The 27029-nt window shown below is 44.7% G+C and overlaps 2 protein-coding genes across 4 annotated transcripts in view; one reads left to right on the top strand and one right to left on the bottom strand.

Annotated features, from left to right (window-relative positions):
- Positions 1-27029, bottom strand: part of LOC103176755 (E3 ubiquitin-protein ligase RNF123) — a 67055-nt gene that overhangs the window by 4201 nt on the left and 35825 nt on the right. For all 3 annotated transcript variants that reach the window (XM_042339578.1, XM_042339580.1, XM_042339579.1), the window contains exons 36-37: positions 5966-6108; positions 1939-2033 (exon numbers count right to left, since the gene is read on the bottom strand). In XM_042339578.1, coding sequence (XP_042195512.1) covers positions 1939-2033; positions 5966-6108 — 238 coding nt within the window. The remainder of the gene's footprint in view (positions 1-1938; positions 2034-5965; positions 6109-27029) is intronic.
- On the top strand, positions 12339-13953 carry amigo3 (adhesion molecule with Ig-like domain 3). The gene has a single exon (XM_007890545.2). The coding sequence runs from the start codon at positions 12439-12441 to the stop codon at positions 13951-13953; it is 1515 nt and encodes a 504-aa protein (XP_007888736.1). The 5' UTR covers positions 12339-12438.

Here is a 27029-nt window from a genome sequence, read left to right as displayed (position 1 = left end):
GGGACGCCGCTGTGCGCAGTCGGCTGCGCGTTTCGTCCACAAATATACAGTCAATTCACTTTACCGTATATTCTGTGAAGCGCTTTGAGACGTCTCGAAGACGTGATAAAGCTCTACGTCAAATGCAAGGATTGTTATTATTATTATTATTATTACATACAGCAAGGAAACTTTCAGCTGGGAAAATAGTGCTGACGAGAGCAATCAGGGATGATTTTTTCAAAATCCGGAGGCAATTTTTCACCAAAGGGCAATGGAAATAATAATAATCCTTGCATTTGATATCACGTCTTCGACGTGTCTCAAAGCGCTTCACAGATGTACTGTAAACTGTAAAAAAAGATAAGAGCCTGCAAATGCTGCAATCGTATGAAATAACAATGTGAAACAATAAGTACCACTACACTGAGCTCTCGGACAGTCAAAATCTTGTTCAAGCAGGAGAGGAGAGAAAGGTTAGCGCTGTACATTTGAAGCCTTAACATTGTCTTTAAATAGTTTCTCTGTCGATTTGCTCGAGAATGGAATAGGTTTCTGTCGCACTTGTGCTGAGCGGAATATCAAAAAGGTCATTGTCTCTGAGCTCAGCGGCAGGAATAGATTTACATTTGATCGTCTCAGAAACGTGTTGAAAAACGACCCGAAATACATAACTCCCTCACTTCGGGTGGTAATAAAACTCTGTCACCACATTATCTCACCTTGATACTGAGTGAGAGTATTCTCCTGGCTGTAAGACTATCTTTACTCGTTGGTTCAAAGGCAGATTAAAGTCAGCGCATCATAACACAAGAGCAGAAAGGGCATTCAGTAATTAACTACTTCCTTTGCACTCTCATATTTTCAACCCCCAGCAACTTATGTGTTGTGGTGCGTGTGTGTGTGGTGGGAAAACTGACTATTTTGGTTGAGAGATTGGCCTGGATTAGATTTAGTCACAATCATAATAATAATAGTGTTTGTGTTTGATACAGCGCCTTTTCAGGTCTTCGACACGTCTCAAAGCGCTTCACAGAATACGCTGTAAAATTAATTGACTGGATAGTTTGTGGGCGAAACGCGGCAGCCAATTGCGCACAGCAGCGTCCCACACACAGTCGAGGATTGAAGTGACCAAATTATTATTTTTTTAAAGGGATTATAACCCCCGGAAAAGCGATCCATAAATCAACTAAGCAGGTTCCTATTCACTGCTAGGGAAACAGAGGAGTGTGTGCAGTAAGGAAACTTGCCCAACATTTTGCCCTGTCGGGAATCAAACCCAGGTCCTCTCGCTTGCGAGGCGAGCGCTCTAACCACTGAGCTACAGTGACTCCACTCCACCTTGATAACAGTGTTTGTTGCCCAGGCTGATGAATCTAAAACTGCCGATATTTTCAAACCGTTGACAGGAAACTTGTTCAAACTGCTCGGACAGTCTTTGTTACTTATAACTGAAAGCTGCTGATACATCAGAACTCCAACCCTTATAAAACCAGATGCCTTTTGTTGCCTAAATTATTAATCATGTTCCCTTTTTCTCAGCTGAGTCTGTGTGGTGGGTTTACTCATTCTACACCGCTATCACTTAGAGGTGTTTTACGTTACGATGAGCTCTTCAGTGCTGACTACAGCAGCAGGTATATGAAACGTTAAACAGTCGTGGATTGAGTGACCAAATTATTATTATAATTTTTTTGAAGGGATTGTTATCTACCGCCAATCGACTAATCGGGTTCCTACTCACTGCTGGTAAACAGAGGCGTGTGTGTGGAGTAAGGAAACTTGTCTAACCTTTCGCCCTGTCCTGCCCAGGAATCAAACCCAAGTCCTCTCGCTTGTGAGGTAGCGGTCTAACCACTGAGCTACAGGACTCATACACACTGGTGCCCACAAATTATAATAAAACAATGACATCCCCACCGTGATGTTCCTCTGGACTCGGGTACAGATACTCACCAGGGCAGCGGCTGCAGCCTGTTTAGACTCGTTGGTCAGGTGGGAGAATAAGTCTTCAACCTTCCCCAATTCCTCCAGGCTGATATATTCTGGATCTGTAGTGAAACAAACAGCACATTCAACTGCAATGATATCTTGGTAACCTACCCTACCACCTGCCAGTCTGCTACAATATGTACTTGAGACGGATAATTTTGCCCACAAAATACACAGTCAATTCACTCAAAGACATACGACGCTGCATCAAATGCAAAGGATTATTATTATTATTAATATTATTATAATACTTCAAGCGCTATGAACCAAAGTTTCTAATTCCCAGTTTATTCTAAATGCCTTTTCAACTGCAGTGAATATTTAATCCTGGTTAAAGTTACCGACGGGAGATAAATAACAGAATAATATTTGCGCACAGAGTTTTTATACAATGGTGTTAACACTCTGATTGCCACAGGAGGCCAGAAGAGAGCTTAAACCACTAACCTACAGAGTACAGCCACAGAAATTGTGATCTACAATAAAAATATTAAATGACCTCAGAGTGGCTTCTGGGCAACTGTTCTAATGATTAGTGTAATGAATGAGTGCAGCTCCAACCGGGAATACTGTACGTCTGTCTCGTACAAAGTAATCCTAAATAATAACAATATTCCTTGCACTTGATATAATTAATACCTTTCACATCGAAGGATTTATAATATAATAATAGTGATAATAATAATGATGTGGTCACTCAACCCGCGGCCGTTTGTGGGGACGCTGCTGTGCGCAATTGGCTATTGCGTTTCGCCCACAAAACACACAGTCAATTCACTTTACTGTGTATCCTGTGAAGCGCTTTGGGACGTCTCAAAGACGTGATAAGGCGCTGTATCAAATGCGAGGATTATTATTATTATGTAGACTTTGTTTCAGGCTGAACATTGACAGTCAATAAGAGCCAAACACAGGGGCCTCTTGTCTAATCCTTTCCCATGATCTGTGAGTTATAAGGTCAGAAGATATTTTTGTTAAACTGCCTGGTCCTGCCTCTTTGTTATCTTTAATGGGCTGTTACCGTTTTGCCCATAAAATACAGTCAATTCACTTTACAGCGTATCCTGTGAAGCGCTTTGAGACGTCTCGAGACATGATTAGACGTTGTATCAAGTGCCAGGATTATTATTATTTAGTTTTCCGTTCCCCATGTTTATATTTCGTTCCTCTTAATTATTTTGATTTTCCCACGGGGAGTTACGTATTCTCTCTGTGTTTTTACAATACAGTATAATATTAAATAAAATCTTTTATAAGGCGTGTTTGAGTTCTGCTTGCTTTCCAGTGTGCTATTGGCATTATTTTCTCACTTGATATTGATCAGGACTGCGATCCATGGCAGCCAAGGTCAATTAAAGCATCTAAAACTGCTGCTCGAGCCAAGATAGGAGCCTGGGAACAAATCGTAATCTAACTTAGTTCCTCTGATCTCCAGGGCTGTGCGCTAGACTGTACGGTGCTTTTAGTAAACCAAATTCTTGATTCGAATTGAAAAGAACTTTCTCGGACGTGTTCCAGAAATTGGCAATTCATCACAAAGACTAACTGAATGGTGAGACCCTTCGGAACTCCATCTCACAGTCCCCTTCGCCTCCCTCCCTCCCTCCTCCCTCGCCTCTTTCAAGGCACGTCTCAAGACCCTCCTCTTCCACCTCGCCTTCGGTCACCCTCCTTCCCCACCCTCCCTGTCCTCCACCCCCTCCTGTTCCCAGCCATCAGCTCGGGTCCAAATCCCTGATTGCCCTGCCCAGCGTCTTGGGACGACCTCCCGACGTGAAAGGCATTGTGCAAAACATCATGTTGTATTGTATTGGTATAGCCTCCTCACAGCCCCGCAAACCAACCTATCAAATCAAAGGTGACTATCCCGCAGGTAGAAAGATCCTCTGTGAGGAGCAGCCATATTGACCGTCAATCTCTCAAGACAGATATGAATAAAATGCCTCTGGGTCTGACTTAGCCAAGCACCGAGACGTCTGAAACTGACGTTCCTAATTAAAAACCGAAGCTGCTGCACGGCATCAGATAGCAGATAAAGATCAGGGTCAAGGCTGCAGGATAACAGAAGCAAAGCACGATATAGTTTGCAGTTAATCAACATTAGTTCTTTCTGAAAAGACAGACAAGAGCAAACCAGTAAAAAAGCAACGAGATGTCGCTTTGTAAGAAAAGCGGCCAAAAAAAAAAACTGACCACTGATCCTCCCTTGGAATTAGAAGGAGTTAGGTGTTAGCTGTCCGTGAGATGCCACTGTGCGCAACTGGCTGCCAAGTTTCGCCCACAAAATATACAGTCACTATACTTCACAGTGTGTCCTGTGAAGTGCTTTGAAACGTCTCGAAGACTGTGTCAAATGCGAGGGTTATCATCATCAGGATCATGTCCAGAATTCAGAAATTTGCAAAAAATGTTTGAAATTAAACTGTCTGTGTTACAATCTATCCGGTCTCTCCCTCTCACTCAGCAAAAACCCAGTGTGAACAATATACAATGATTGTAAATTGGGAACAGCCGCACTGGGAGAGAGAAGATTGAGAGGCGAATTGATTAGTGTCTTTAAGATTCTAAAGAGGCAAAACAATATAGATCATGAGAGGGTGCTCCAACTCGTCCAGAATAGTAAAACCACAGCACGGGGGTAAATTCAGAACAAATCTACGCAAAGACTATTTCAGTGAGCGAGTGGTGAACTTGTGGATCAGCCTCCCTGGGGAGACGGCTGAAGCAGGAAGTGCTGATTCTTTCAAACGCAGATTAGATAGTTTCCGTTTAGGAAACAACATTGTGGGGTACGGTACATGGGGAGGTCGGGACATATGGGCACGTGATCGCCAGGAAGGTGGCCAGGAGATGGACATTGGTCTTAAGCATTTTAAGCATCTTAAGGGACAGGAGGAGCTCGGTTTTGTATACTCACTGGTTCTTCTGTCCCGTCTAAACTCTGAATCACACAATCCTTTGAGGCCGGCTCGGGGGAGGGAGGGAGGGAGTTTGCAGATCAAAGATGGCTCTCACGTTAAAAAGAATGCAAACGTAGCCTTTGTAAAGCATATAATGAACGAACAAACGAACACTGTCTCTTTATCAGAGCAGAAAACCTTGCGTGAGAGAGTCAAGGACTTTTTTTGTCTGATGTCACATACATTTGTCTTGGTTGTAATCAGGTCAATTGAAGTTCAAACTGGAAAGTGTGGTTTTATAAAGTGATCATTAACTTTGCTGAATGTTATGTCTTAATAAATTAAGTTCCCTGGAGGGACATGCGGCACTTCCCATCACAAATGATGCCTCTAGTAAAAGTCATTTCATATTTGAGTGGGGCCAATGTTCTCGACTGTTCTGGAATTTGCATTATATTTGCAATGAAAACATCAGATACGAGTATTTTGCCTTATTTCTCAACAAAAAGTGCTTTCCAGTCACTATTCATAATAATAGTAATCCTCGCATTTGATACGGCCCCTTATCAGGGCTTTGCGACGTCTCAAAGCGCTTCACAGAATATACTGTAAAATTAATGGACTGTATATTTTGTGGGCGAAACGCGGCAGCCAAACTATTATTTTTTTGTGTACACATTATTATCCCCAGAAAAGCGATCTGCCAATTGACTAACAAGCGGGTTCCTAGTTACAGCTGGTAAACAGAGGCGTGCGTGTGGAGTAAGGAAACTTGCCCAATGTTTCGCCCTGACCGGGAATCAAACCCAGGACCTCTCGCTTGCGAGGCGAGTGCTCTAACCACTGAGCTACAGGACTGCACTAATTGTGGTGAGAATGGAGAGCCTTGTTCAGTGGAACATATTGATCACTGGCAAACATACTCACGTGAATGCAAACCACTCAAAACGATTGAACAAATGTCTAGGACAACCTAACCCATCCCTACATACAACAGAAGCAATGGTTTCATTCATAAAGCTTTGCGTGTCCAGTGCTAACTGAGGATCTCTTAAATTACTGCTAGCAATTCTGGTATCGATTCCACTCACATGCTTGGAGAGAGAAGTGTTTCCTCTCGGCCGTGGAGGGTGTTGCTCCCAGGGTAGACGTCTCATTTTCTCCGAGGAGGTATTGAATCGATCGCAGCTGGAAGCAGGGATCAGCAAGAAGCACAGCCGTGGCACGCTGGATCCTGAAATGACGATCAGAGAGGAAACACGTCAGTCAAAGGGCAGAGAGATAACTTCCACTCGGCCCCCTGGGATCCGAGTGACCGCGACATCAAAGAACAAATCAAGAGGATTCTTTTTTGGGCTCCGGCACCTGTCTGGAACAATCACCCGACCTTTAATAATAATAATAACTATCCTCGCATTTGATACACCGCCTGATCACGTCTTTGAGATGTCTCAAAGCGCTTCGCGGGATAGGCTGTAAAATGAATTGACTGTGTTGTTTGTGGGTGAAACACAGCAGCCAATTGCGCACAACAGCGTCCCCACAAACAGCCATGGATTGAGTGACCATATTATTGGTTTTTTTTTTGGAAAGGGATTATTACCCTCGGAAAAGCGAACCACCAATCGACTAACAACCAGATTCCTACTTACTACAAGGTACACAAGGCCTTTGGCCCTGCCCGGGAATCGAACCCAGGTCCTCTCGCTTGGGAGGTGCGAGTTCTAACCACTGAGCCACAGGACACCACAGTGAGGTCACTGGACCCTGGAAACAAATAAATCTTAAAGAAAATCAACCAAACATGTTCCATTCTCCAACACGAGTCTCCGGCCACACTCTGACATACAATATTAATGATGGCTTCTTGCCTAACACACGCAGAGCCCCGCAATTACAAGCTGTTACAACAAAGAGGTCTGTTGACGATTTCAAAACCTATTATTACAGCGAGGGTCGATACTGACCATTTTTCCCGTGATAGAAACTGAAATAAGCGACGATTCACATTTGGAGCTGAATAAGTTATGTCTCGATGTATGTGAAGGGTCCACCCACACACACAGCACAAAGCTATTATACTAGAGCAGGAAACCATGGGCTGGAATTGAACGTACTGAAATGAATACATCCAGCATCTGAGCAATTACACCTTGAGGTGCTGTTCATCATGTGCACACAGTAAACACAAAGCCAACGTACTTCAGCCGATCTAATTATTTTCAGCCTTTCACAAGTTGGCTTTCACGTCTGCCAGTCAACATAATAATAATAATAATCATCACCATCAAAGCGCTTCGCAGAATATACTGTAAAGTGGAGTGACTGCGCATTTCGTGGGCGAAACGCGGCAGCCAATTCCGTGCCGACGTGGAATAAACAGATCAAATTTAGCGTGAATGCTCTTAAGTAAACCAACCCGCTGTCCCAGTGAGCGGTTAACATAATGACATAAATGTAATGAGATCCATCTGCAGTAACAAGGCTGTCCCCATGTGGCTAAAAACAGCAGAACATACAAACAAGGGCAAACTGCTCAGTGTCTATAAATAACTGCGATATTTTCTCAAGAGCGGAGAGAAGCAAAGTATCAGGAGAATCTGTTTCTGGGAAAATCGATGGTTTTCTCTTAGAGCGCAGACAAGTAGTAAGGAGACACCAAGGATGTGATTCTCATTTACACATCATTCTCCAGAAATAGACGGCAATAATCCTTACATTTGATATAGCGCCTTGTCACGTCTTCAAGATGACTCAAAGCTCTTCACAGAATATATTATAATGAAACCCAGGTCCTCTCGCTTGCAAAGCGAGTGCTCTGACCACTGAGCTACAGGACTGCACTTCACTTCCATGGCTAATGGTCCTGTGGTCAATTCCGATAAATGGCCCAGATCTCCGGTAACTGCATTGAATCACAAACTGCCAACGCAAATAAGTTTCTAACATTTATCATTGTTTGGAAAGGAAGTGTTAATGATCCGTAGATTTGTTTCTGGCAAAAGATATACCACTTTCCCTCATTCTTCTTACCCATCAAACTGCTGCAACATTAACTGCAAGAAACAGATTACTGTGGTATTACAACGACTGTACATACATGTGCTCATGAGCCATATTACAATCTATATATAAAGTTAAAAAGTCCCTTTTTAACCCATCTTCCACTATAAGGCGGTAAAATACATTCATGATACATGGTTTCACTCGGCTGCGCGCTTAAAACCTCAGGTGTGTTTTATTTGCCGTCACTTACGGCTGATCTTAACGGGGACTCTTATTCTGACTGGTAAGAGGGCTAAGCAAACACAGTTTTTGCAAAGTAAATGGCAAGACACCATGGTTAGAGCATCTCCATCACAAGGTGACTGCTGGGTATTTCCTGGGCATTGCAGCAGCGGGAAATCAGACCCAGTTATCGTGAATTGTATTTTCAGGCAAATATTGTAAAAAAAAAATCCAGAATCCGTGCATTTCGTTGCTAACTGTAATCACAATCCTTGCACTTGGGTATAATAACAACAACAATAATAATCCTGGCATTTGATACAGCGCCTCATCACGTCATCGAGACGCCTCAAAGCACTTCACGGAATAGAATGTAAAAATGTAGTGACTGGGCGTTTTGTGGGCAAACGTGGCAGCTAAATGCGTGCAGCTTTTCATGTCAGGGGCACATCGCAAAGCACTTCTTCGCAGGATTTATTGTAAAGCATCGTAACTCACTGTGCATTTTGTAGACGGAAACTCAGTATCTCATGTGTTGAAAAATGTTATGGCTTTCCCCTGTTAAGACTCTGTTATGATATGAGCCCCTTCAGGTCAGCTGCTGATATCCCCACTGATTTAGTCTGTGCTTCCCCTATCAGGGACACCTATTTTCTGTTTGTTTTTCATACTTCATGTGTTCCGAATGAACAACGAGCTTTTATTTTGCAGCTGCTGGCATTCCTGTCATGATGCAATTGATAAAATATGGAAGCCTGAATTCTGCTGAAATCAACATGCATTGCCTACAGGTACATTGCGCAGCTCTTATAATAATAATCCTTGCATTTGAGATAACAGTTCATCACGTCTTCGAGACGTCTCAAAGCGCTTGACCACAATATACTGTAAAGTGAATTATCTGTATATTTTTGTGGGCAAAACATGGCTGCCCATAAATTGCGCACAGCAGTTTCCCACAAACAGTCGTGGTTTGAGTGACCAGTTTCTTCTTATTTTTTTGTTGAAGGGATTATTACTCCCGGAAAAGCGATCCGCCAATCGACTAACAACTAGGTTCCTACTTACTGCTAGGTATACAGAGGCGTGTGTGTGGAGTAAGAAAACTTGCCTAACTTATCGCCCTGCCCAGGAATCGAACCCGGGTCCTCTCGCTTGCGAGGCGAGAGCGCTAACCACTGAGCTACAGGACTCCACATTTGGCTCCTTTAAGATGCAAAAAAAACTAGAGCTTCCAAGTGGCTCAGTTTATAATGGTCATTGGCCAGTCAGTACTCTACCGGCTATAGAAGGATGGTCTTACAATAAACCAGAACTTTTCAAAGTGTCTCAAGTACTTTTGTTTGGGCGGTTTGTTTCCCACAGCTTCTGTGTAAGGATGTTTTTATTATGGGAACCCAGACTTCAAGTGGCTCGAACTTCAAAGAATTCCCAAAACGTCTCAAGTGATTCTTATAATAATAATCCTTGCATTTGATATTGCACCTTATCACTTCTTCGAGATGTCTCAAAACGCTTCACAGGATGTACTGTAAAATTAATTGACTATGTTTTGTGGACAAAACGGACAGATTGTTAGCGTTTAGATTTGACCATTAATTCCCTGTCTCTCTCTGCAAACCTAACACATAGTTACGATAACATGTCATCCTGGGTACTGCTCATGATAAATCTGCTTGATTTACATCCTATCTTTACTGATATTATTCTTGTTTTACATGGTTGGTTGGTTAGTTGGTTGGTTGATAAACACCACAAATACTGCAGCATTTTTCACCGCAGTCATTGTAAAGCTCCTCCGTGTTTTTTGAATGTCATTCAAAAACTATCCAACTGTTAAGCAGGCACCACAGAAGCACTGCCAGAAGACTTTCCTGCTCTCACTTTACACAGTGTATTGAAATTTTGGTACAGAGCGCATCAGGCAGGCAGCAACTGCAAATAATTCATGAGGCAAAACTCAGCTGAAAGTTATACAGCCATGCCAAAGAGCAGCCACCGGGAGGTATTGAGAGGAGAAGCAAATGGACATTCAATCCACTTCTACACAAGACCACAAATATCACCTTCATCATAATAATAATAATCCTTGGATTTGATACTGTGCCTTATCAAGTCTTCGAGAGGTCTCAAAGCTCTTCACAGACTATGCGGTAAATTGGACTGTCTGTGTATTTTGTGGGCGAAACGCGGAAGCCAATTGCGCACAGCAGCGTCCCCACAAACAGCCGTGGGTTGAGTGGCCAAAGACAAAATTGTTCTGTGGATCTCGGGCAAGGAATTGGGGAGTCTGGTGAGCAGGTTAGTGGAATAATCAAGTTAGGATGTGATGAAAACAGGAATGTTCAGGAAATGGTTTAAATGGGATAAGGAATAGGAGGGAGGGGGGAGGGAAGACAGAGAGGGAGAGAGCGCGAGAGAGATGGAGAGAGGAGAGGGAATAAGTGAGTAAGTGAGTGAGCAAGTGAGAGAGCTGCCAGACAGCTATCTGCTGCCCAGAGATCATTTGTGAAGTGCTGTAAATTTGATCGGGGGCTGACTGTCTGTCACCATCACATCAAGCGCTTGACCGTCTCAAATCTCAGAAGCCTTCGTTCTGCACAAGTGCGATTTACTGTCAGCTTAGACAGGAAATCACACAGAAAACATGTTTCCGCAAAACCCGATGAAAATAACGATTCTAACAATACAGTCCATCATTCAGGCGCTGATTAATACAGGGATGGATAATACACGATGAATAGCAAAAGGGGCCGAGAGAGAATGAGAACGCAGGTGACACTGTAGGTGATTCAAACACAAAGAAGACTCCGCAATCGGAATCATACAGCACTCGCCTCTCAAGCGAGAGGACCTGGGTTCGATTCCCGGACAGGGTGAGAAGTCAGGCACTCCTCTGTTTACCGAGCAGTAAGAAGGAACCTGGTTGTTAGTCGATCGGTGGATCACTTTTCCGGGGGCAATAAACCCTTCAAAAAATATAATAATAAAAATTCGGTCACTCAATCCACAACTGTTTGTGGGACACTGCTGTGCGCAATTGGCTGCCGCGTTTCGCAGAAAGCTGAAAGCCTTGTTTGTTTCAAGAACAAATTAGATTGATTCCTGCTAGAAAATAATATATCGGGATACAGCAATAATATATACAGCATTTGAGATAGCACCTTATCAAGTCCTTGAGACGTCTCAAAGCCCTTCACAGAATAATACTACTAATAATATTCTTTACAGAATTGACTGTCTATGGTATACAGGATAGAGTTTGGGACACGACATGTCAAGTGACTGCCAGGAGGTTGGAAGGCGAACTAGATGGACCTTGCTCTTCTTTTGCCTGGGAAATTCTGATGTTCTTATACAAAGCAAAACAGCTTCTTTGCTCAGGAAGGTACAGCCCAGTAAGTGGTTCAGTTCCACCGACTGGTGGTGAACATCATGAACTGCACAGCCCGGCACAGCGCAGCCCGACACTGCAACGAAAACCAACTCAGCAATGCCTCGAACTGCCACGCTGATTGGATGCAGCCAGAACGTGTCAGTAACAGACCCCGAGCAGCAAGCCCTGCCCATGTCAGCACACAGCCTCCACCACTCCAGTTTAAATAGACAGCGAAGGGGAATGGATTGTACACAGTCTGCGAGAGGCAGAGAGAGCTTTGGCTTGATCGCTCATCGCCCACGGTTAGGGGCGGTTTGATCAGTCGTGGTTTGTCCGCATTGAAGGATTTCTTCTCAACAGCTCCAGTGACCGGTCTGCACTAAGCGAGCTAAGGCGTCCTCCTTCATTCAAGCCAACATCAAGTCCGTTTGCTTTGCGACTTCACCTGCCTGGAGTGCACAGGAGAGGAAGTTTCATCACTTTTGACAATCCCATTACTGGTCAGAATCTCGCAGTGACCATCAGCCCCTCCACCTTAACCTGACAGCAAGGCAGCGGGAATCGGGCAGCGGGTGATTAAACAGCAAGTCTCGTCTGTAAGTATGTACTTTCATTAAAGAGGGTACGACAGGGAAATAAAACAATGTGAATTTACTGCTTGGGATTGAGTGGTGGCAGCAGAACAGAACGCCACAGAATGCGGTCGCATTAGAAACGCAGATACGTTGTGTGATTTGTGAGCTGAAACCTCGGAATGGTTTGAAACCCGCAGCTCTGAACCCCTGTGAAATCCTGCAGCCTAGTATGTTTGTCCTTACAGTCGCGGCCCAAGGTTGGGTGTTAGACTGATAACAGACAGACACACACATCAGTGGCTTATTTTTATATAAAAACTTGAAGGCAAACTTGACCGCAGTGGCTCCGAGTCGCGGGCAGGAAGGCGAGGGGGATTGGATCATGCGTGGCCCTGGATCAGCGGGTTCGGTTCTGTGGTGGCTGTCAGTGGGACTCTTATGGGAACAGTTCATTGGGAAATCCGGAGCCAGCCTGCATGTCTGTCCTGCCGTGTGCATCTGTGCCTCCGACCTACTGAGCTGTGTCAGTCAGAACCTGTCTGTGGTGCCCGCACGGCTGCCCGAGACAGCCACCAGCCTCGACCTCAGCCACAACCTCCTGCTTCAGCTGCACGACAACCGGCTGTCTCACCTCCCTCGCCTGACCACGCTGAGAGCCAACCACAACCGCATCGCTCGCATCGCCGAGGCGGCTTTCCCGAGTGGCTCGCTGATCACGCACCTGGACCTGTCCACCAACAGGCTCTACTCTGTGGAGAAGCATTTCTTCCGGGAGCTGACGCACCTGGAGGAGTTGCTGCTGTACAACAACCAGATTGCCCGGGTGGACGAGGGGGCCTTGGCGAGGCTCAGCAGCCTGCAGAAGGTGTACCTCAGCTGGAACCAGCTGACCCACTTCCCGTTCGGCTCGCTGCACGAGAGCACGCTACCTCGGCTAAAGATCGTGGACATTTCGTCCAACTGGTTCTCCTCCATCCCGGTCGACCAGGTGATCGCTCTGTCCCACAACGTTAAAAACGGCCTGTACCTCCACAACAACCCCCTGGTGTGCGACTGTGTTCTGTACAGCATGCTGCTCCACTGGGAGAAATACCAGTTCAGCTCCATCTACGACTTCCAGGAGGAGCACACGTGCCGGGCAGCCGGGCAGCCCCGGGTCTCTCTGCGGTTCCTCAAGCACAGGAAGCTTTTCGACAACTGTACGTATGCGAGCCACGGACTGTTGGGGTTGGTCGACAACAACTACGTGGCCACAGTGGGCGAGTCGCTGCTGATCGTCTGTAACACCAGCTTACAGGAGCTTCACACTACCTACGTGTGGATTACCCCCAACAAGGAGCTGATCGGTTACCCGGGCAGCTTCAACAAGATGTTCAAGCTCTACCCCAACGGGAGCCTGGAGATCAGGAGAACTCAGAAAGACGACTCGGGCATCTACATCTGCATGGCCACGAACAAGCAGCTGATGCGCAACGAGTCTCAGGAGGTCAACGTGACTGTGCTCTACAGGAAGTCCGACGGCGAGGGCTTCAACACGGGGCTCACCACCCTCCTGGGCTGCGTGGTGAGCCTGGTCCTGGTCCTCATGTACCTGTACCTGACACCCTGCCGCTGCTGGTGCAAGACGCCCCCCCCCCACCCCACTCCGCCCAACGAATGCAGCGCCCAGTCGTCCATCCTGAGCGCCACCCCTCCCTGCAACGAGGACGCCAACAGGAAGACCGGGGGCGGCAAGCACGTGGTGTTCCTGGAGCCGGTGAAGGATTCCCAGAACGGGAAGATCCGGCTGGCCGTGAGCGAGGACTTCCCCGACGTCAAGAATCCCAAAATCCTTCAGCTGAAGTCCGACTCCGAGTCCATCACCTCGGTCTTCTCAGACACTCCGATTATGTCCTAGGTCTCCCCCCCCCCCCCCACCCACCCCACCACCGATGCTTCTTCACGTCAGAAAGTCTTAAGGGTTCAAATATCCTTCTGTACGATTCGCTATCACTCACAATTGATGGACTGAGGCAGGGACTCGCTCTCGGAAGGGAGCAGTGAAGGGATTTCCTGCACCCGCCCAAACACCTCTACGTCAAAGAACAAAACTTACTCGGTCAGCTTACACGCACGAACACTGCCCGACTCGTTCAATGTTACAATCAAGACTACAATGAATAGGCGACGGTAACGGATTACATCTGCAGCCCTCCCGCCCCCCCACCTCCATCTATCTTGTCCCCAAACCAGGATATTCTAGATTCGAAGCATCTTGCTCTTGTTTTCATGCTTGGCCTTTGCAACTAACTCTCTTCCAGATAATCACATTGGCAGCTCGCCACGTAAACCAGGGATCGGCGAGGCCAGCGACAAGCAAACAGAGATATCAGCCTGCCTCTAAACTGATGACCGACCAGTTACGGTACATGATGATGACAATAATGATCCTGGCATTTGATACTGCGCCTTATCCACACCTTTGAGACGTCTCAAAGCGCTTCTCAGGATACAGTGTAAAGTGGATAGACTTTTGGTGAAACTGGGCAGTCAGAGTGCACACAGCGACGTCCCACAGACAGCCATGGAGTGAGTGACCAATTTTGTTTGGGGGATTGTTGGCCAGGACACTGGGGGGGGAGAGAGAGAGAGAGAGACTCCCTTCTCTTTTCAAAAAGTGCCTGAACAGGCAGACGGGACCTTGGTTTAACATCTCATCCAAAGGATGGCAGGAAATGTGTATATCTCAAATATATTGTCCTCAGTATATATGTATGGTATTGTATCCAAGAAAACACTGTATCATATCATTAACTGTGACATGTCCATTGCAATGACTGCTTTAATGTAATCTTTAGCAGGGCCTGATTTATAATAAATAACTGTTGATTTCTATCCCAAGGTTTGCTGAGTGTTTGGGTCGAGAACACTGAACAGTAAGGGGCTGAATCATTGGTTGCTACTGCTATAATAATATATAATAATCCTTGCATTTGATATAGCGCCTCATCGCGCAGTTGAGACATCTCAAAGCGCTTCACGAAGTACACTGTAAAGTGAATTGACCGGATATGTCGCAGGCAAAATGGTATAGAATTAGGAATTTTTAATTTCCTCAGAACTGACAGTATCTGGAGTCGGGTGAAATGGCCTTTTATGGCAAATGTGTTGGTGAGTTGTTTTACCAGTGGAAGAGCCCCGTGTGTTAATATCTATACTTGGAAGCGACTGGCAGCTATCCATTTACCGATTTTTTTTAAAAAAAGCTCAAATTCTCACTTTATATTATTAACTGATTAGTGGCCATTCATTACAACCTGATCAGTTGTTTGGAAATACTTCAGTAGATTCAGATGAGATTATATGTGCAGTATACACCTTGCAATGAACCAAAGCCATAACATTCTTGCAGAGCTCTGAACGCAATCATGATTTATGTTTTAGCCTAAGGATTCCCGCTATATTCAATCTAGCCTAATCATTAAGCTCCAGCCTGTATTAATCTCAGAGCTGGGAAGTGATAGAAAAGTGATAGGAAGTGATAAACAGAAGCAGCGCAGAAGTAATCCTAAAGTCTTCTTCACGCAATGAATAATATTAATCGTTGCATTTGATATAGCGCCTAATCACGTCTTCGAGATGTCTCAGAGCGCTTCACAGTGAAGTGAATTGTCTGAATATTTTGTGGGCGAAACGCGGCAGCCAATTGCATACAGTAGTGTCTCACAAACAGTCGTGGATTGAGTGACCAAACTATTAGATACAGATACGCTTATTAATAGACTATAATTTACACACACACCTCACTAAACGGTTAAATCCCCTACAAAGGCCCTGCTACATAACAACCCATCTCCCTACTTCCTCACTCTCATAGAGCATCCCTTGTATGTGATACGAGCTGAGAGTAACACAGCAGGCATGTCAGATCCAGTCATGAACCCTCACTATGTGACACGACACACAGCCTTCGATTGCTAACCAGAACCCTTGTGGTTCTGCTCATTATTTTAACTGTAGAAGTAGTTACATCTACCTTTAAATTTCTGGTGAGGATATATCCCAGATGATCCTGGGACCCAACCTTTCAAAAGATCGTGTCAACTCTTATTAGTCCTTGTGTTTCATTAAAATCAGAGCATCCAGCAGAGGCTACTCTGTGGGTTCAGCTTCTTATAGGGAAGGTGCTAGACGCACTGATGATACAACAACAAAATTACATTTGTATAGCGCCTTTCACATCGCGAGGACATCCCAAGGTGCTGGACAATCAGTGTTTCGGACTCGAGCTGGGGGTCAGGATCGAGGAGGGCGGGGAGGGGGAAGGAGGGTGATCGAAGACAGAGTCGAAGAGAAGGATCTTGAGATGGGTCTTGAAGGAGCCGGGGGGGGGGGGGGGTGGGGGGCGAGGCGGAGGAACTGTGGGATGGAGCACCAGAGGGTGTGGGCAGAGTGGTAGAATGGTGGGGCGGGTGAGGCGTGGGACGTTAAGCAGGCCGGAGCCCGCTGTTGGGGTTACAAGGTCGCAGAGGTAGGGGCGGAGGGTCTTGAAGGTGAGGACCAGGATCTTGTACTGTATCCTCTGTGTGATGGGAAGCCTGTGAAGTCGGCGAGGATGGGGGTGGAGGAGCCGGGCCATGTTGAGGATGTTAACCTGTGCTTAACTTGGTCGCTGTTTGCTGTGGAAGGCTGATGAATGGGTTAATTGAACACTCTCTGCAGTACAGGAATCCATCCCATTAGCAGTGACATTGGACCATCCTCCATACAGTGCAATGTGCCATCAATTATTAATGACTCCAGCCACCACTCCAATGCTATATCACCAATCAAAGTCTCCTGCTACTGCCTCTCACACCATTCAACAGGGCCCCGACCTGGTCACTGATGCTCTCTTAAGGTACAGTATATCTCTCAGTACGATGGTAAGAATTTCCAGAACAGTAACGGTATGGGAAAGCTAGATTGTTTTTCCGGGGGTATTAATCCCTTCAATTTGGTCACTCAATCCACGACTGTTGGTCGAACGCTGCTGTGCACAATTGGGTGCCGCGTTTCGCCCAGAAAATACACAATCAATTCACTTTACAGTATATTGTATGAGGTGCTTTGAGATGTCTCAACAACGTGGTAAGGCGCTGTATCAAACGCAAGGACTATTATTAATAGTACCCATCAACTGAATGCACCAGTCTGAAGCAGTCATACAGAAATAATTTATTGCACATTAATTGCTAGTTTTATGATATCTCCGAATTGTCAGAATATTAATGATGAATCAGTAACCTCTGAAGCACATAATCATTATTGTGTAAGATCCTGGAAGCTTCATATTCAGGTTACTTGCACCACAGAGATGCAGGGCAAATTACAGCTACAAGTACCATTTAAAACGCAGAACAATAAATGACAGAGTCTTTGCAATAAGGGGTTCTGCGAACAGATGATGGTAAATTTAAACATTCTTGCACATCTGGGCAAAATTAATGCTAATCTGGAGTCCCGTAGCTCAGTGGTTAGAGCTCTTGTCTCGCAAGCGAGAGGACCTTGGCTCGATTCCACGGTGAAACGTTGGGCAAGTTTCCTTACTCCACACACACCCCTCTGTTTACTGAGCAGCAAGCAGGAACCCGGTTGGTAGTCGATTGGCAGATTGCTTTTCCGGGGGGTAATAATCCCTTCAAAAAATACTAATTTGGTCATTTAATCCACGGCTGTTTGTGGGGACACTGCTGTGCGCAATCGGCAGCCGCGTTTCACCCACAAAATATACAGTCAATTCACTTTACACTGTATCCTGTGAAGAGCTTTGAGACGTCTCAAAGACGTGATAAGGCGCTGTATCAAATGCCGGGGTTATTATTATATTAATAGATGCCATGAGGTGTGGTACAAGTTAACAGCTTAGTCTTGTGCTGGCACGAGGCATGAAGCGATGACAGTGGGTGTGTGGGGCTGGGGCGTAGTTTGTGGAACGATCCTTGCGTCTTGTTTACACGATGGGCTTGAACGGGAATTTGGGCAAAGTTGTCTCTAGTCATTACCATCCACATGTTGGGCTGCCCAGCCAGGCCCGCGACGGATGGAGTGAAAGTGCTGGAGGGCCCCCGAGAGATCTCATCTAACAGACAAGCCGCCTGGGGACCGACGCACATCACATCTCACTGCTCCCACCCCTCTGAGGTCTGCACATCATCCAACCCAGTCAGCTGTCAACGCAGAGATCATGGGTGATCAGCTAATTACCGCTCCAGGATACACAGTACGTGGCCACTGCTCGGAGTCGCAGCACCTTCTATCAAGCAAAACCAACAACAACTTTGTGTTTACACAGCGCCCCCTCGCGCAGGGCACTACCCCAAAGGGTTGGGGGGAGGGAAAGGTGACCGTAGCCATGGTCAAAGAGAGAGGTCTTTAGCGTGACCTGAATTTGGGGAAGGAAGGGGCGAGGCAGAGGGATAGTGGGAGAGTGCTCCAGAGTTTCGGGGGCGCAGTGGGCGGCTGAAAGCACAGCCACGGATGGTGGAGTGGAGGGCACGAGGGACAAGCTGGAGGTCGGAGGCGCTCACGCACGCTTATTTTTTTTGTTGTAATTCTCAACCACCAACTCAAACACAGAGAACGTACGGAGTGGTTAGACGGTTGGTTACAGAGGGCCGAGCTCTTCACGGGGGAAGAAAAACATCTTCACCAAATCCTGTGCCGTTTCTTCAGCGGGCACCACACAACAACAACAATAATAATAATAATAATCCTTGCATTTGATATAGCGCTTTTCACGTCGGGAGGACGTCCCAAAGCGCTTCACAGAACACACTGCAAAGTGAATTGACTGTATAATTGTGGGCGAACGCGGCAGCCAATTGCGCACAGCAATGTCCCACAAACAGTCGTAGATTGAAAATGACCAATTTATTATTGTTTTTGGTTTTGGAGGGATTATTATTAGGCTCTGTGTGGAGTAAGGAAACTTGCCCAAGGTTTGGCCCTCTGCCTGGAATTGAACTCAGGTCTCTCACTTGCAAAGCGAGTGCTCTAACCACTGAGCTACAGGACTCCAAAACAACTTGGATTTATATAGCGTCCCAGAGCACTTGACAGTGGCGGAGCACGACACAATGTAAATCCTGTTGAAACACTCAATTCCATTTCAAAAGCATTCGTGCATTGGGATGTTATAATAATAATCCTTTCATTTGATATAGTGCCTTATCGCGTCTTCGAGACGTCTCAAAAACATTACTTCGATTCCACATCACTGGGGCTGCGGGTCTTAAAAAACAAGTGATGCCAAACACTTGCTTATGATCGCAGTGTAGAGAAGCAAGCGATATTTATTATCCCAGGTCCATGGTTTCTTTTCTATCTCCTAACCTCCACGGATTGATGTAATTTTCTGAACACGCCGATGTAAAACATTTTGTGCCCTTCAGAATTTCGCTTGCACAGCAAACATCCTTTCAATGTGTCGCCCATTAAGCAATATTTACGGAAATGAAGAGAGTTATGCAGCACATTCCCATAATAATAATGATAATAATCCTTATCCTAGTGTTGAGACGTCTCAAAGCCCTTCGCAGCATATATTGTAAAGTGACTGTGTATTTTGTGGGCGGGACCTGGCAGCCAATTGCGCACAGCAGCATCCCACAAACAGTCATGGATTGCGTGACCAAATTATTATTAGTATTATTTTTTTTGGAGGGATTATTACCACCGGAAAGCGATCTGCCATTCGACTAACAACCGGGTTCTGTAAGGTTTTCACCCCCCGCTGTGCTTAGGCTATCAGAACACAGCAACTGGCAGAATCAGCCACTTAAATGACTGCGTTATCGAGGTTGTGTCCATGAGTGTTATCTAATTAGAAGAGGAGCCAGGAACAGATGCGAATTATGTGAACTTACTGCGTGGATTCAAGGGAAGGCATCGTTGTACATCAGTTTTAAAATATTGAGAATAACATAACAAGTGCATTTGACATAGCGCTATTCACGTTGTCTAGAAGTTTCAAAGCGCTTCACAGCATATACTGTAAAGTCAATTAACTGTATATTTTGTGGGCAAAACGCGGCAGCCAATTGCGCACAACAGTGTCCCCACAAACAGTCGTGGATTGAGTGACCAGATTATTATTGTTTTTTTTGAGGGATTATCATCCCTGGAAAAGCGATCCGCCAATCGACTGACAACTGGGTTCCTACTTACTGCTGGGTAAACAGAGGTGTGTCTGTGGAGTAAGGAAACTCACTCCACACACCTCTTACATCAACATTTTGCCCCGTTGGAAATCGAACATAGGTTCTCTCGCTTGTGAGGTGAGTGCTCTATCTCCCATAAGGGGGAATGGACAGTCAGGAAATCATTGTGCAATGCCATTCAGCGAGTTCCCCACAGTCTTGAAGGGTCCTCTGGCACTCAGCACCATGCAGCTGACTGACACGAGCCGGGGCATCTTTATCCAAACAAGATAAGGCAAGCACATTCAGATTTTCACTGTCTGCAGATCCTAGTCAATGGTAATGCCATGGTCATCGTGTATGTTGGTCCATAGGCCCCTTCAATCACCTGGCAGTAATCACTGCCAAAATAATATAAAATAAAATAGTAACAAAAATAATAATATAAAAATAAAATAATATTCATGAATCACTCTGAATCTGACTCAACAGTTCTGCTTACACAGGAAATAGTAAGTATAAATCAAAACCGCTTGCTCTCAATTACTTGAGAGCGAGCGGACCTCCAATGAGAACGGCCTCATTCATGCAGGAAATATTAACATGAGCGCTGCCGAGGGGATGTGAAAATAGAGGCTCCAAGAGGAGAGAAGATTAATTACGTGATTTAAATATATATTATATATACATAAAAAATGTGCAACACTCTGAAGTGCTAACAAAGAAACTGATGTTAATGATAAATATCACCTAATAATAATCCTTGCATTTGATATCACGCCTTGTCACACCTTCAAGACGCCTCAAAGCGCTTCACAGAATATACCATAAAGTGAATTTTGTGGGCGAAACGCTGAATTGGGACTGCTCTGTTATGGATAAATACCTCAAATAGCCAGTAACTCTGCATGTGACACAACTCGCTCCACAATGAAGTATTTTAATGGTCCTTACAGTTAGGTGTGTGGATAATAATAATAAATAATAATAATCAATGACGTGATAAGGTGCTATTTCAAATGTAAGGATTATTATTATAAATTTGTAGTTTAAACAGACACACACACACCGCTAAACAAATACACACTTAAATGTCCTTATGGTCTGAAAATTACAGAAACCCAAAACATGAGCTCACAGCTACAAGTTCTCACTTCCCGCGAATGCTTCACATCTCAACACCAAGTCACTGAACACGCCAAGAAGTCAATCTCTTCCCGAGAGAACTGAGAAAGTCGCAGTCGGTGCAGACTGTGCTGAATGAACTGCAATGCAGATTGTTACCTGACTTTCTCTCACCCTCCCCCCTTCTCATTCTAGTCCAGTAGCTCAGTGGTTTAGAGCACTCGCCTCGCAAGCGAGACGACCAGGTTCGATTCTCGGGCAGGGCGGAACAAGTTTCCTTACTCCACACACACGCCTCTGTTTACCAGCAGTAAGTAGGAATCTGGTTGTTAGTCGATTGAAGGATTGCTCTTCCCCCCAAAATTGGTCACTCAATCCACGATTGTTTGTGGGATACTGTGGAGCACAATTCACTTTACAGTCTATCCTGTGAAGCGCTTTGAGACAGCTCAATGATGTGATAAGGCGCTGTATCAAATGCCAGGATTATTATTATAAATGACGGCTAGAGGAAAAATTGCTTTGGAGAAATGACTGAACTGTTTTAAACGAATGCTGCAAATTAATGGGAAGAGCAGATGAGGAGAGCAGCGACCACTAAATAAAAAGAACTTGGCAAACGAAGATTAGGTTTGGGCCCAGTCCATCAATACCTACTCAAATTAGGAGCAGACAGAAACACAGATGGTGGTAAAAAGGCTGCAAATTATGAGCACCTCAGGAGTCTCAAGGAACTTAAAGGGAAAAGCAGTAAACTCGACAGGTTCGGTAAACCTCAGCCATGAACTATTCATCCCTATGGCATCTGTCAGAGGTCATGTTATGGGAGGTAGTTGGGGACACAAAGGGTTTGGTTGCAAATCATTGTTTATGATCAGTTTACAAGCCAGATAGTAAAAGAACATAGAACACTATAAAGATTGCGTGTCTGTAACATTTATAGGAATGGGGGGGAAAACTAATACCTTAGGCCATAAGTTAACTGTAGCGTTGAATTCTGAGAATCAAGGGAAGCAATTGGGTCTGATTTAGAGTAACTGTTTGGATTCTTTCCAATGTTTGGTTCAAAGTCCAGGCAATATAAAGCCCCTTGTGTGCACTATTTGAATAGCAGTTGTGGCTGCTCGGAGTCTGGAGCTGAATTAATTCTGGACACAACCTTCTGTGTCTATTATAATAATAATCCTTCCATTTGATACAGCGCCTTATCACGTGTTTGAGACGTCTCAAAGCGCTTCACAGGATACACTGTAAAGTGAATTGACTGCGTATTTTTGGGGCGAAAAGCGGCAGCCAATTGCGCTCGGCAGCGTCCCCACAAACAGCCGTGGATCGAGTGACCAAATTATTATTTATTATTTAGTACGGAGACTTGCCCAACGTCTCGCCCCGCCCGGCAATCTCGCTAGCGAGGCGAGTGCTCCGACCACTGAGCTGCAGGACTCCAACTGTTTGAGACCTGTCGAGTTGTATGTTTGCCTACGAAACACACAGTTATTACACTCGACGGTAGATCCTGTGAAGCACTTCGAGCCGTCCTCCGATGCGAAATGTGCAAGGTCAAAGGCAAAAATCGTCATTAGGATCACAGAATGGGCTGAGCAATTATCAAAAACAACTGTTTTCTGAAAGCCTTTTTCGCAGAAAGCACATCTATAGACTGTAGATAAGTACACAATTTGAGGGCAGCTTGTTCTACCATCACTCTGTGGCTCAAAGTCCCAGCTAACTGCACTGCGGTAGATTGCTGTGCTGTACAATTCCTCACAGGTATCAAATTCTCGTTCTGCAGCTCAACCAGACAGAAAGCCACCATTAAACTCCAAGTAAAAATACCAGGGCTTTTCCACATGATCACATCAATTGCAGAAAAAAAAATTACCAGGAGCGGGAATTCAGTATCCCTCACTGATAAGAGTCCTATAAAATGTCGACTATAATAATAATAATCGTTGCATTTGACACCGCGCCTCATCAAGACGTCTCAAAGCGCTTCACAGGATACACTGTAAAGTGAATTGACTGTATATTTCGTGGGCGAAACGCTGAATTGGGACTGCCCTTTTCCGGATAAATACCACCTCAAATAGCGAGTGGATCGCTTTTCTGGGGGTAATAAACAAATTAAAAACATAATAATTTGGTCACTCGATCCACGACTGTTTGTGGGACGCTGCTGTGTGTAATTGGCTGCCATATTTCGCCCACAAAATATACAGTCAACTTACTTCACAGTGTATTCTGTGCAGAGCTTTGAGACGTCTCAACGATGTGATAAGGCGCCATGTCAAATGTAAGGATTATTATTGTTATAGTTGTTAATAGCCCGATGAAAGATGGTACTGAATCGATCTGGTAGTTTGGCAATTTAGATAGCTGCTGTGATTGAAATTGAGCCATAAAAGTTTGATAACAACTCATGTTTTAAAGCAGTTAGCATTGATTGCATATGATCGTGCATCTTGCCTCTCAAGCGGTATAAATTGCTGAGGGTAAGCAGGCAGTGGATTGCAGGTCACGATCAGGTACATCTTTTCTAACACGAGTTCCGTTTGAATCCTTCAGGAGAATTTTATGAGCCAAGCTTCAGTAAGCTTCGCCAGCTGCTCTTAAAAACAAAATGTTGACACGATAAAACCAGGCAAACTAAGTCAGCAAAGAAAAATAATTAAACTGGAAAAAGCTAGCCAAGCCTTTTTCTGATGTTTGAGTACACGGCAAATATAACATTTGCACTATTTATCCATAATAAAACTGTTTTGAGGGAAGTGAAATGCAAAAAACAATGTAGTCCCGTGAAAGCATCCAGAATTCACGGAATACACAAGGTACAATAATAATACTTGGCACTTGACTTAGCGCCTTATCATGTCTTCGAGTCGTCTCAAAGCGCTTCACGGAATATATTGTAGAATCTAAGAGTGATCTGGGAATCCGAACTAAACTGGTTTTGCAAAGTAGCTTCATGTTTGAATATTATGCCCTGATGTTTGGTAGTTTGCATGCAGGATGCCAATAAAATGGAAATTCATTGGATATTTCCTTGAACTTCAAATGCACACTTTATCTACAAAACAAGGCCCATTAATGGATTGGACTAATCAGAATGAACCTGCATACTAATTAGTTTAATTGGAAAACACAGGTTTCTAGATAACATAGCAAATGGCTGTTTGAACTGACAAAAGTGCCTGGTTAGCAATGCGTTTGCATGATCAATTTGTCCGGGGGAAACGGCAAGAAGAAGGTGTACTAATCGCAACAGCGGATTTCTACAATTGTGTGATTGTGCGCGACATTCAAACAGATCCGATCGCATCAGTGATTCTGGTCAAGAAATAAATAAGTAATGAACAATATCTTTTGTTGGAAGTGTGTGTAGCATCTTCAAAGGATTCGAGATGACTACAGATAAATTGCTCTCGGTCGCTAACTCTTAAATATTTACATTGGAGTCCTGTAGCTCAGTGGTTAGAGCACTCGCTTTGCAAGTGAGAGACCTGAGTTCAATTCCAGGCAGAGGGCGAAACCTTGGGCAAGTTTCCTTACTCCACACAGAGCCTAATAATAATCCCTCCAAACCAAAAACAATAATAAATTGGTAATTTTCAATCTACGACTGTTTGTGGGACATTGCTGTGCGCAATTGGCTGCCGCGTTCGCCCACAAATATACAGTCACTTCACTTTACAGTGTGTTCTGTGAAGCGCTTTGGGATGTCCTCCTGACGTGAAAAGCGCTATATCAAATGCAAGGATTATTATTGGTGCTTTACCTTCATTCATGAGCAAATATACCAGCAGATACAACTCGGTTAGTAATGATATAACTCCTCCTCTTCGATCGCGCCTTCGGTCACCCTCCTACCCCCCACCGTCCCTGCCCTCCACCCCTCCTGATCCCAACCCGCTGCTCAGGTCCGAATCCCTGACTGTCCAGCGCCTTGCGACGTCCTCCTGACGTGAAAGGCGCCGTGTAAATGTCATTTGTGGTTGTGGTGAGCTGTGCAGTCACAGTATTATTCTGACCAGGTAAATTCCATTTGACATTTTCGCAATACCCAGTGGATCAGATCAAAGCCAACTCTGTACCCAATGAAACCTGAAATTAATTCACACAGCTGTCTTGTTTCTCTCCATCTCTTGCAAGCCGAAAGGACAAAATTTACATGAGGTTTGTTTCACGAGAAATTAGATGTGAAAATGTCACGACTGCTGTAGATTCAAAACCCTTCTAGCACCTATTTCATTGTGTCTGGATATGATACATCTACTTTCCAACTCATTCCAACAAAGGTATCCGCTGACAGACAGCACATCAACAATACAAGGAATTCGGAGCAGACAAAAGTCACTGAGGGAGTGAAGGAGGGAGAGCGACAGAGATGGTGTTTGTGGAACAAGGTGACTTTTTCCCTGAACTGTTTTGATTAGTACAGTAATTCACTCTTGCTACGTTCTTATTATAATTGATTTTCCAAAACATTCTTATCTACAAGAGCAGGAAATTACAGACACTTGTATTTAGTATTAATGGCAATGTATAACCGTTTTGAAGCCCGTGCACCCGGCCCCCAAAACAATTTGTGTATTCACAATCTTATTACATGTACAGTCTGAGAGAGCAAAAAACATTGCCACAAATGGTTTTAAAACCTACACTGGTGGCAGTTCATCCAGCAGTGGTGATGCTGACTTGTGTGTTGTGTTGGAGCCTTCATTTGGATAGGATCGGAAACAACATACAGAAAAGCAGAAATACTAAAAATGAACAAAATCTAGAATCTCTGTTCATTTCAAAAAATAATAATAATTTGGTCACTCAGTCCACGGCTGTTTGTGGGGACGCTGCTGTGCGCAATTGGCTGCCGCGTTTCGCCCGCAAACCACACAGTCAATTCACTTTACAGTGTATCCTGTGAAGCGCTTTGAGACGTTTCGAAGATATAAGGCGCTGTATCAAATGTAAGGATTATTATTATTATTATTAATATTCTACCATTGGTCTGACAACTGAAACATTACTTTCACTCCACCTGCCTTTCCTCTTCGCCTGATTCTCTGAGCCCTGTAACTGCTCAGTTTGTTGAAGCACCTTGTTTGGTGCAGTTAATTTTCCCTTTGTGCAGAGAGATTGTGCGTGAGTTGCTCTTGTGAGAGGTTGTCCTCTGGTTATGTCTTTTCTAGCTGTGTCATATCTATCCAGAAGCACTAACCCAGCTGTCAGTACGCTTCAGTTCTCCCACATCCCAGCCCCCACATCCCAGTCAGATATTTCAGCTTATCGTAGGAACCCGGGAGCATTTTGTAAATAAACTCTTTGTGCCAGTTTTGTTGCATCATCTCTTCACAAAGCGTCGCTGTCAAGTTGGCTGAGAAATAAAACCAATTCCTGTATCATCAGCAGTCCTGTATGTAGCCACTGTAGCACAGTGTAATAATAATAATCTTTGCATATGATACAGCGCCTTTTCACGTTGTCGAGAGGTCTCAAAGCGCTTCACAGAATATACTGTAAAGTCAACTGTGCACAGCAGCTTCCCACAAACAGCCGTGGATTGAGTGTCCAATTTTTTTTTTTTTTTGAAGCAATTATTATCCCCGGAAAAGCAATCTGCAAATCGTTTAACAACGATAGTGCAGTACAGCCTTATATGCGCAGCAAGAATTAGATATGTTCAATTGGCTGC

Source organism: Callorhinchus milii, unplaced genomic scaffold (genome assembly GCF_018977255.1).
Source record: "Callorhinchus milii isolate IMCB2004 unplaced genomic scaffold, IMCB_Cmil_1.0 Scaffold12, whole genome shotgun sequence".
Lineage (NCBI taxonomy): Eukaryota > Metazoa > Chordata > Chondrichthyes > Chimaeriformes > Callorhinchidae > Callorhinchus > Callorhinchus milii.
The sequence above is the reverse complement of the archived record's forward strand: the minus strand, read 5'-3'. Positions and strand labels throughout refer to the sequence as shown.

Coding starts and splice junctions, on each gene's coding strand:
- amigo3 (XM_007890545.2), top strand. CDS start 12,439: ATGCGTGGCCCTGGATCAGCGGGTTCGGTTCTGTGGTGGCTGTCAGTG.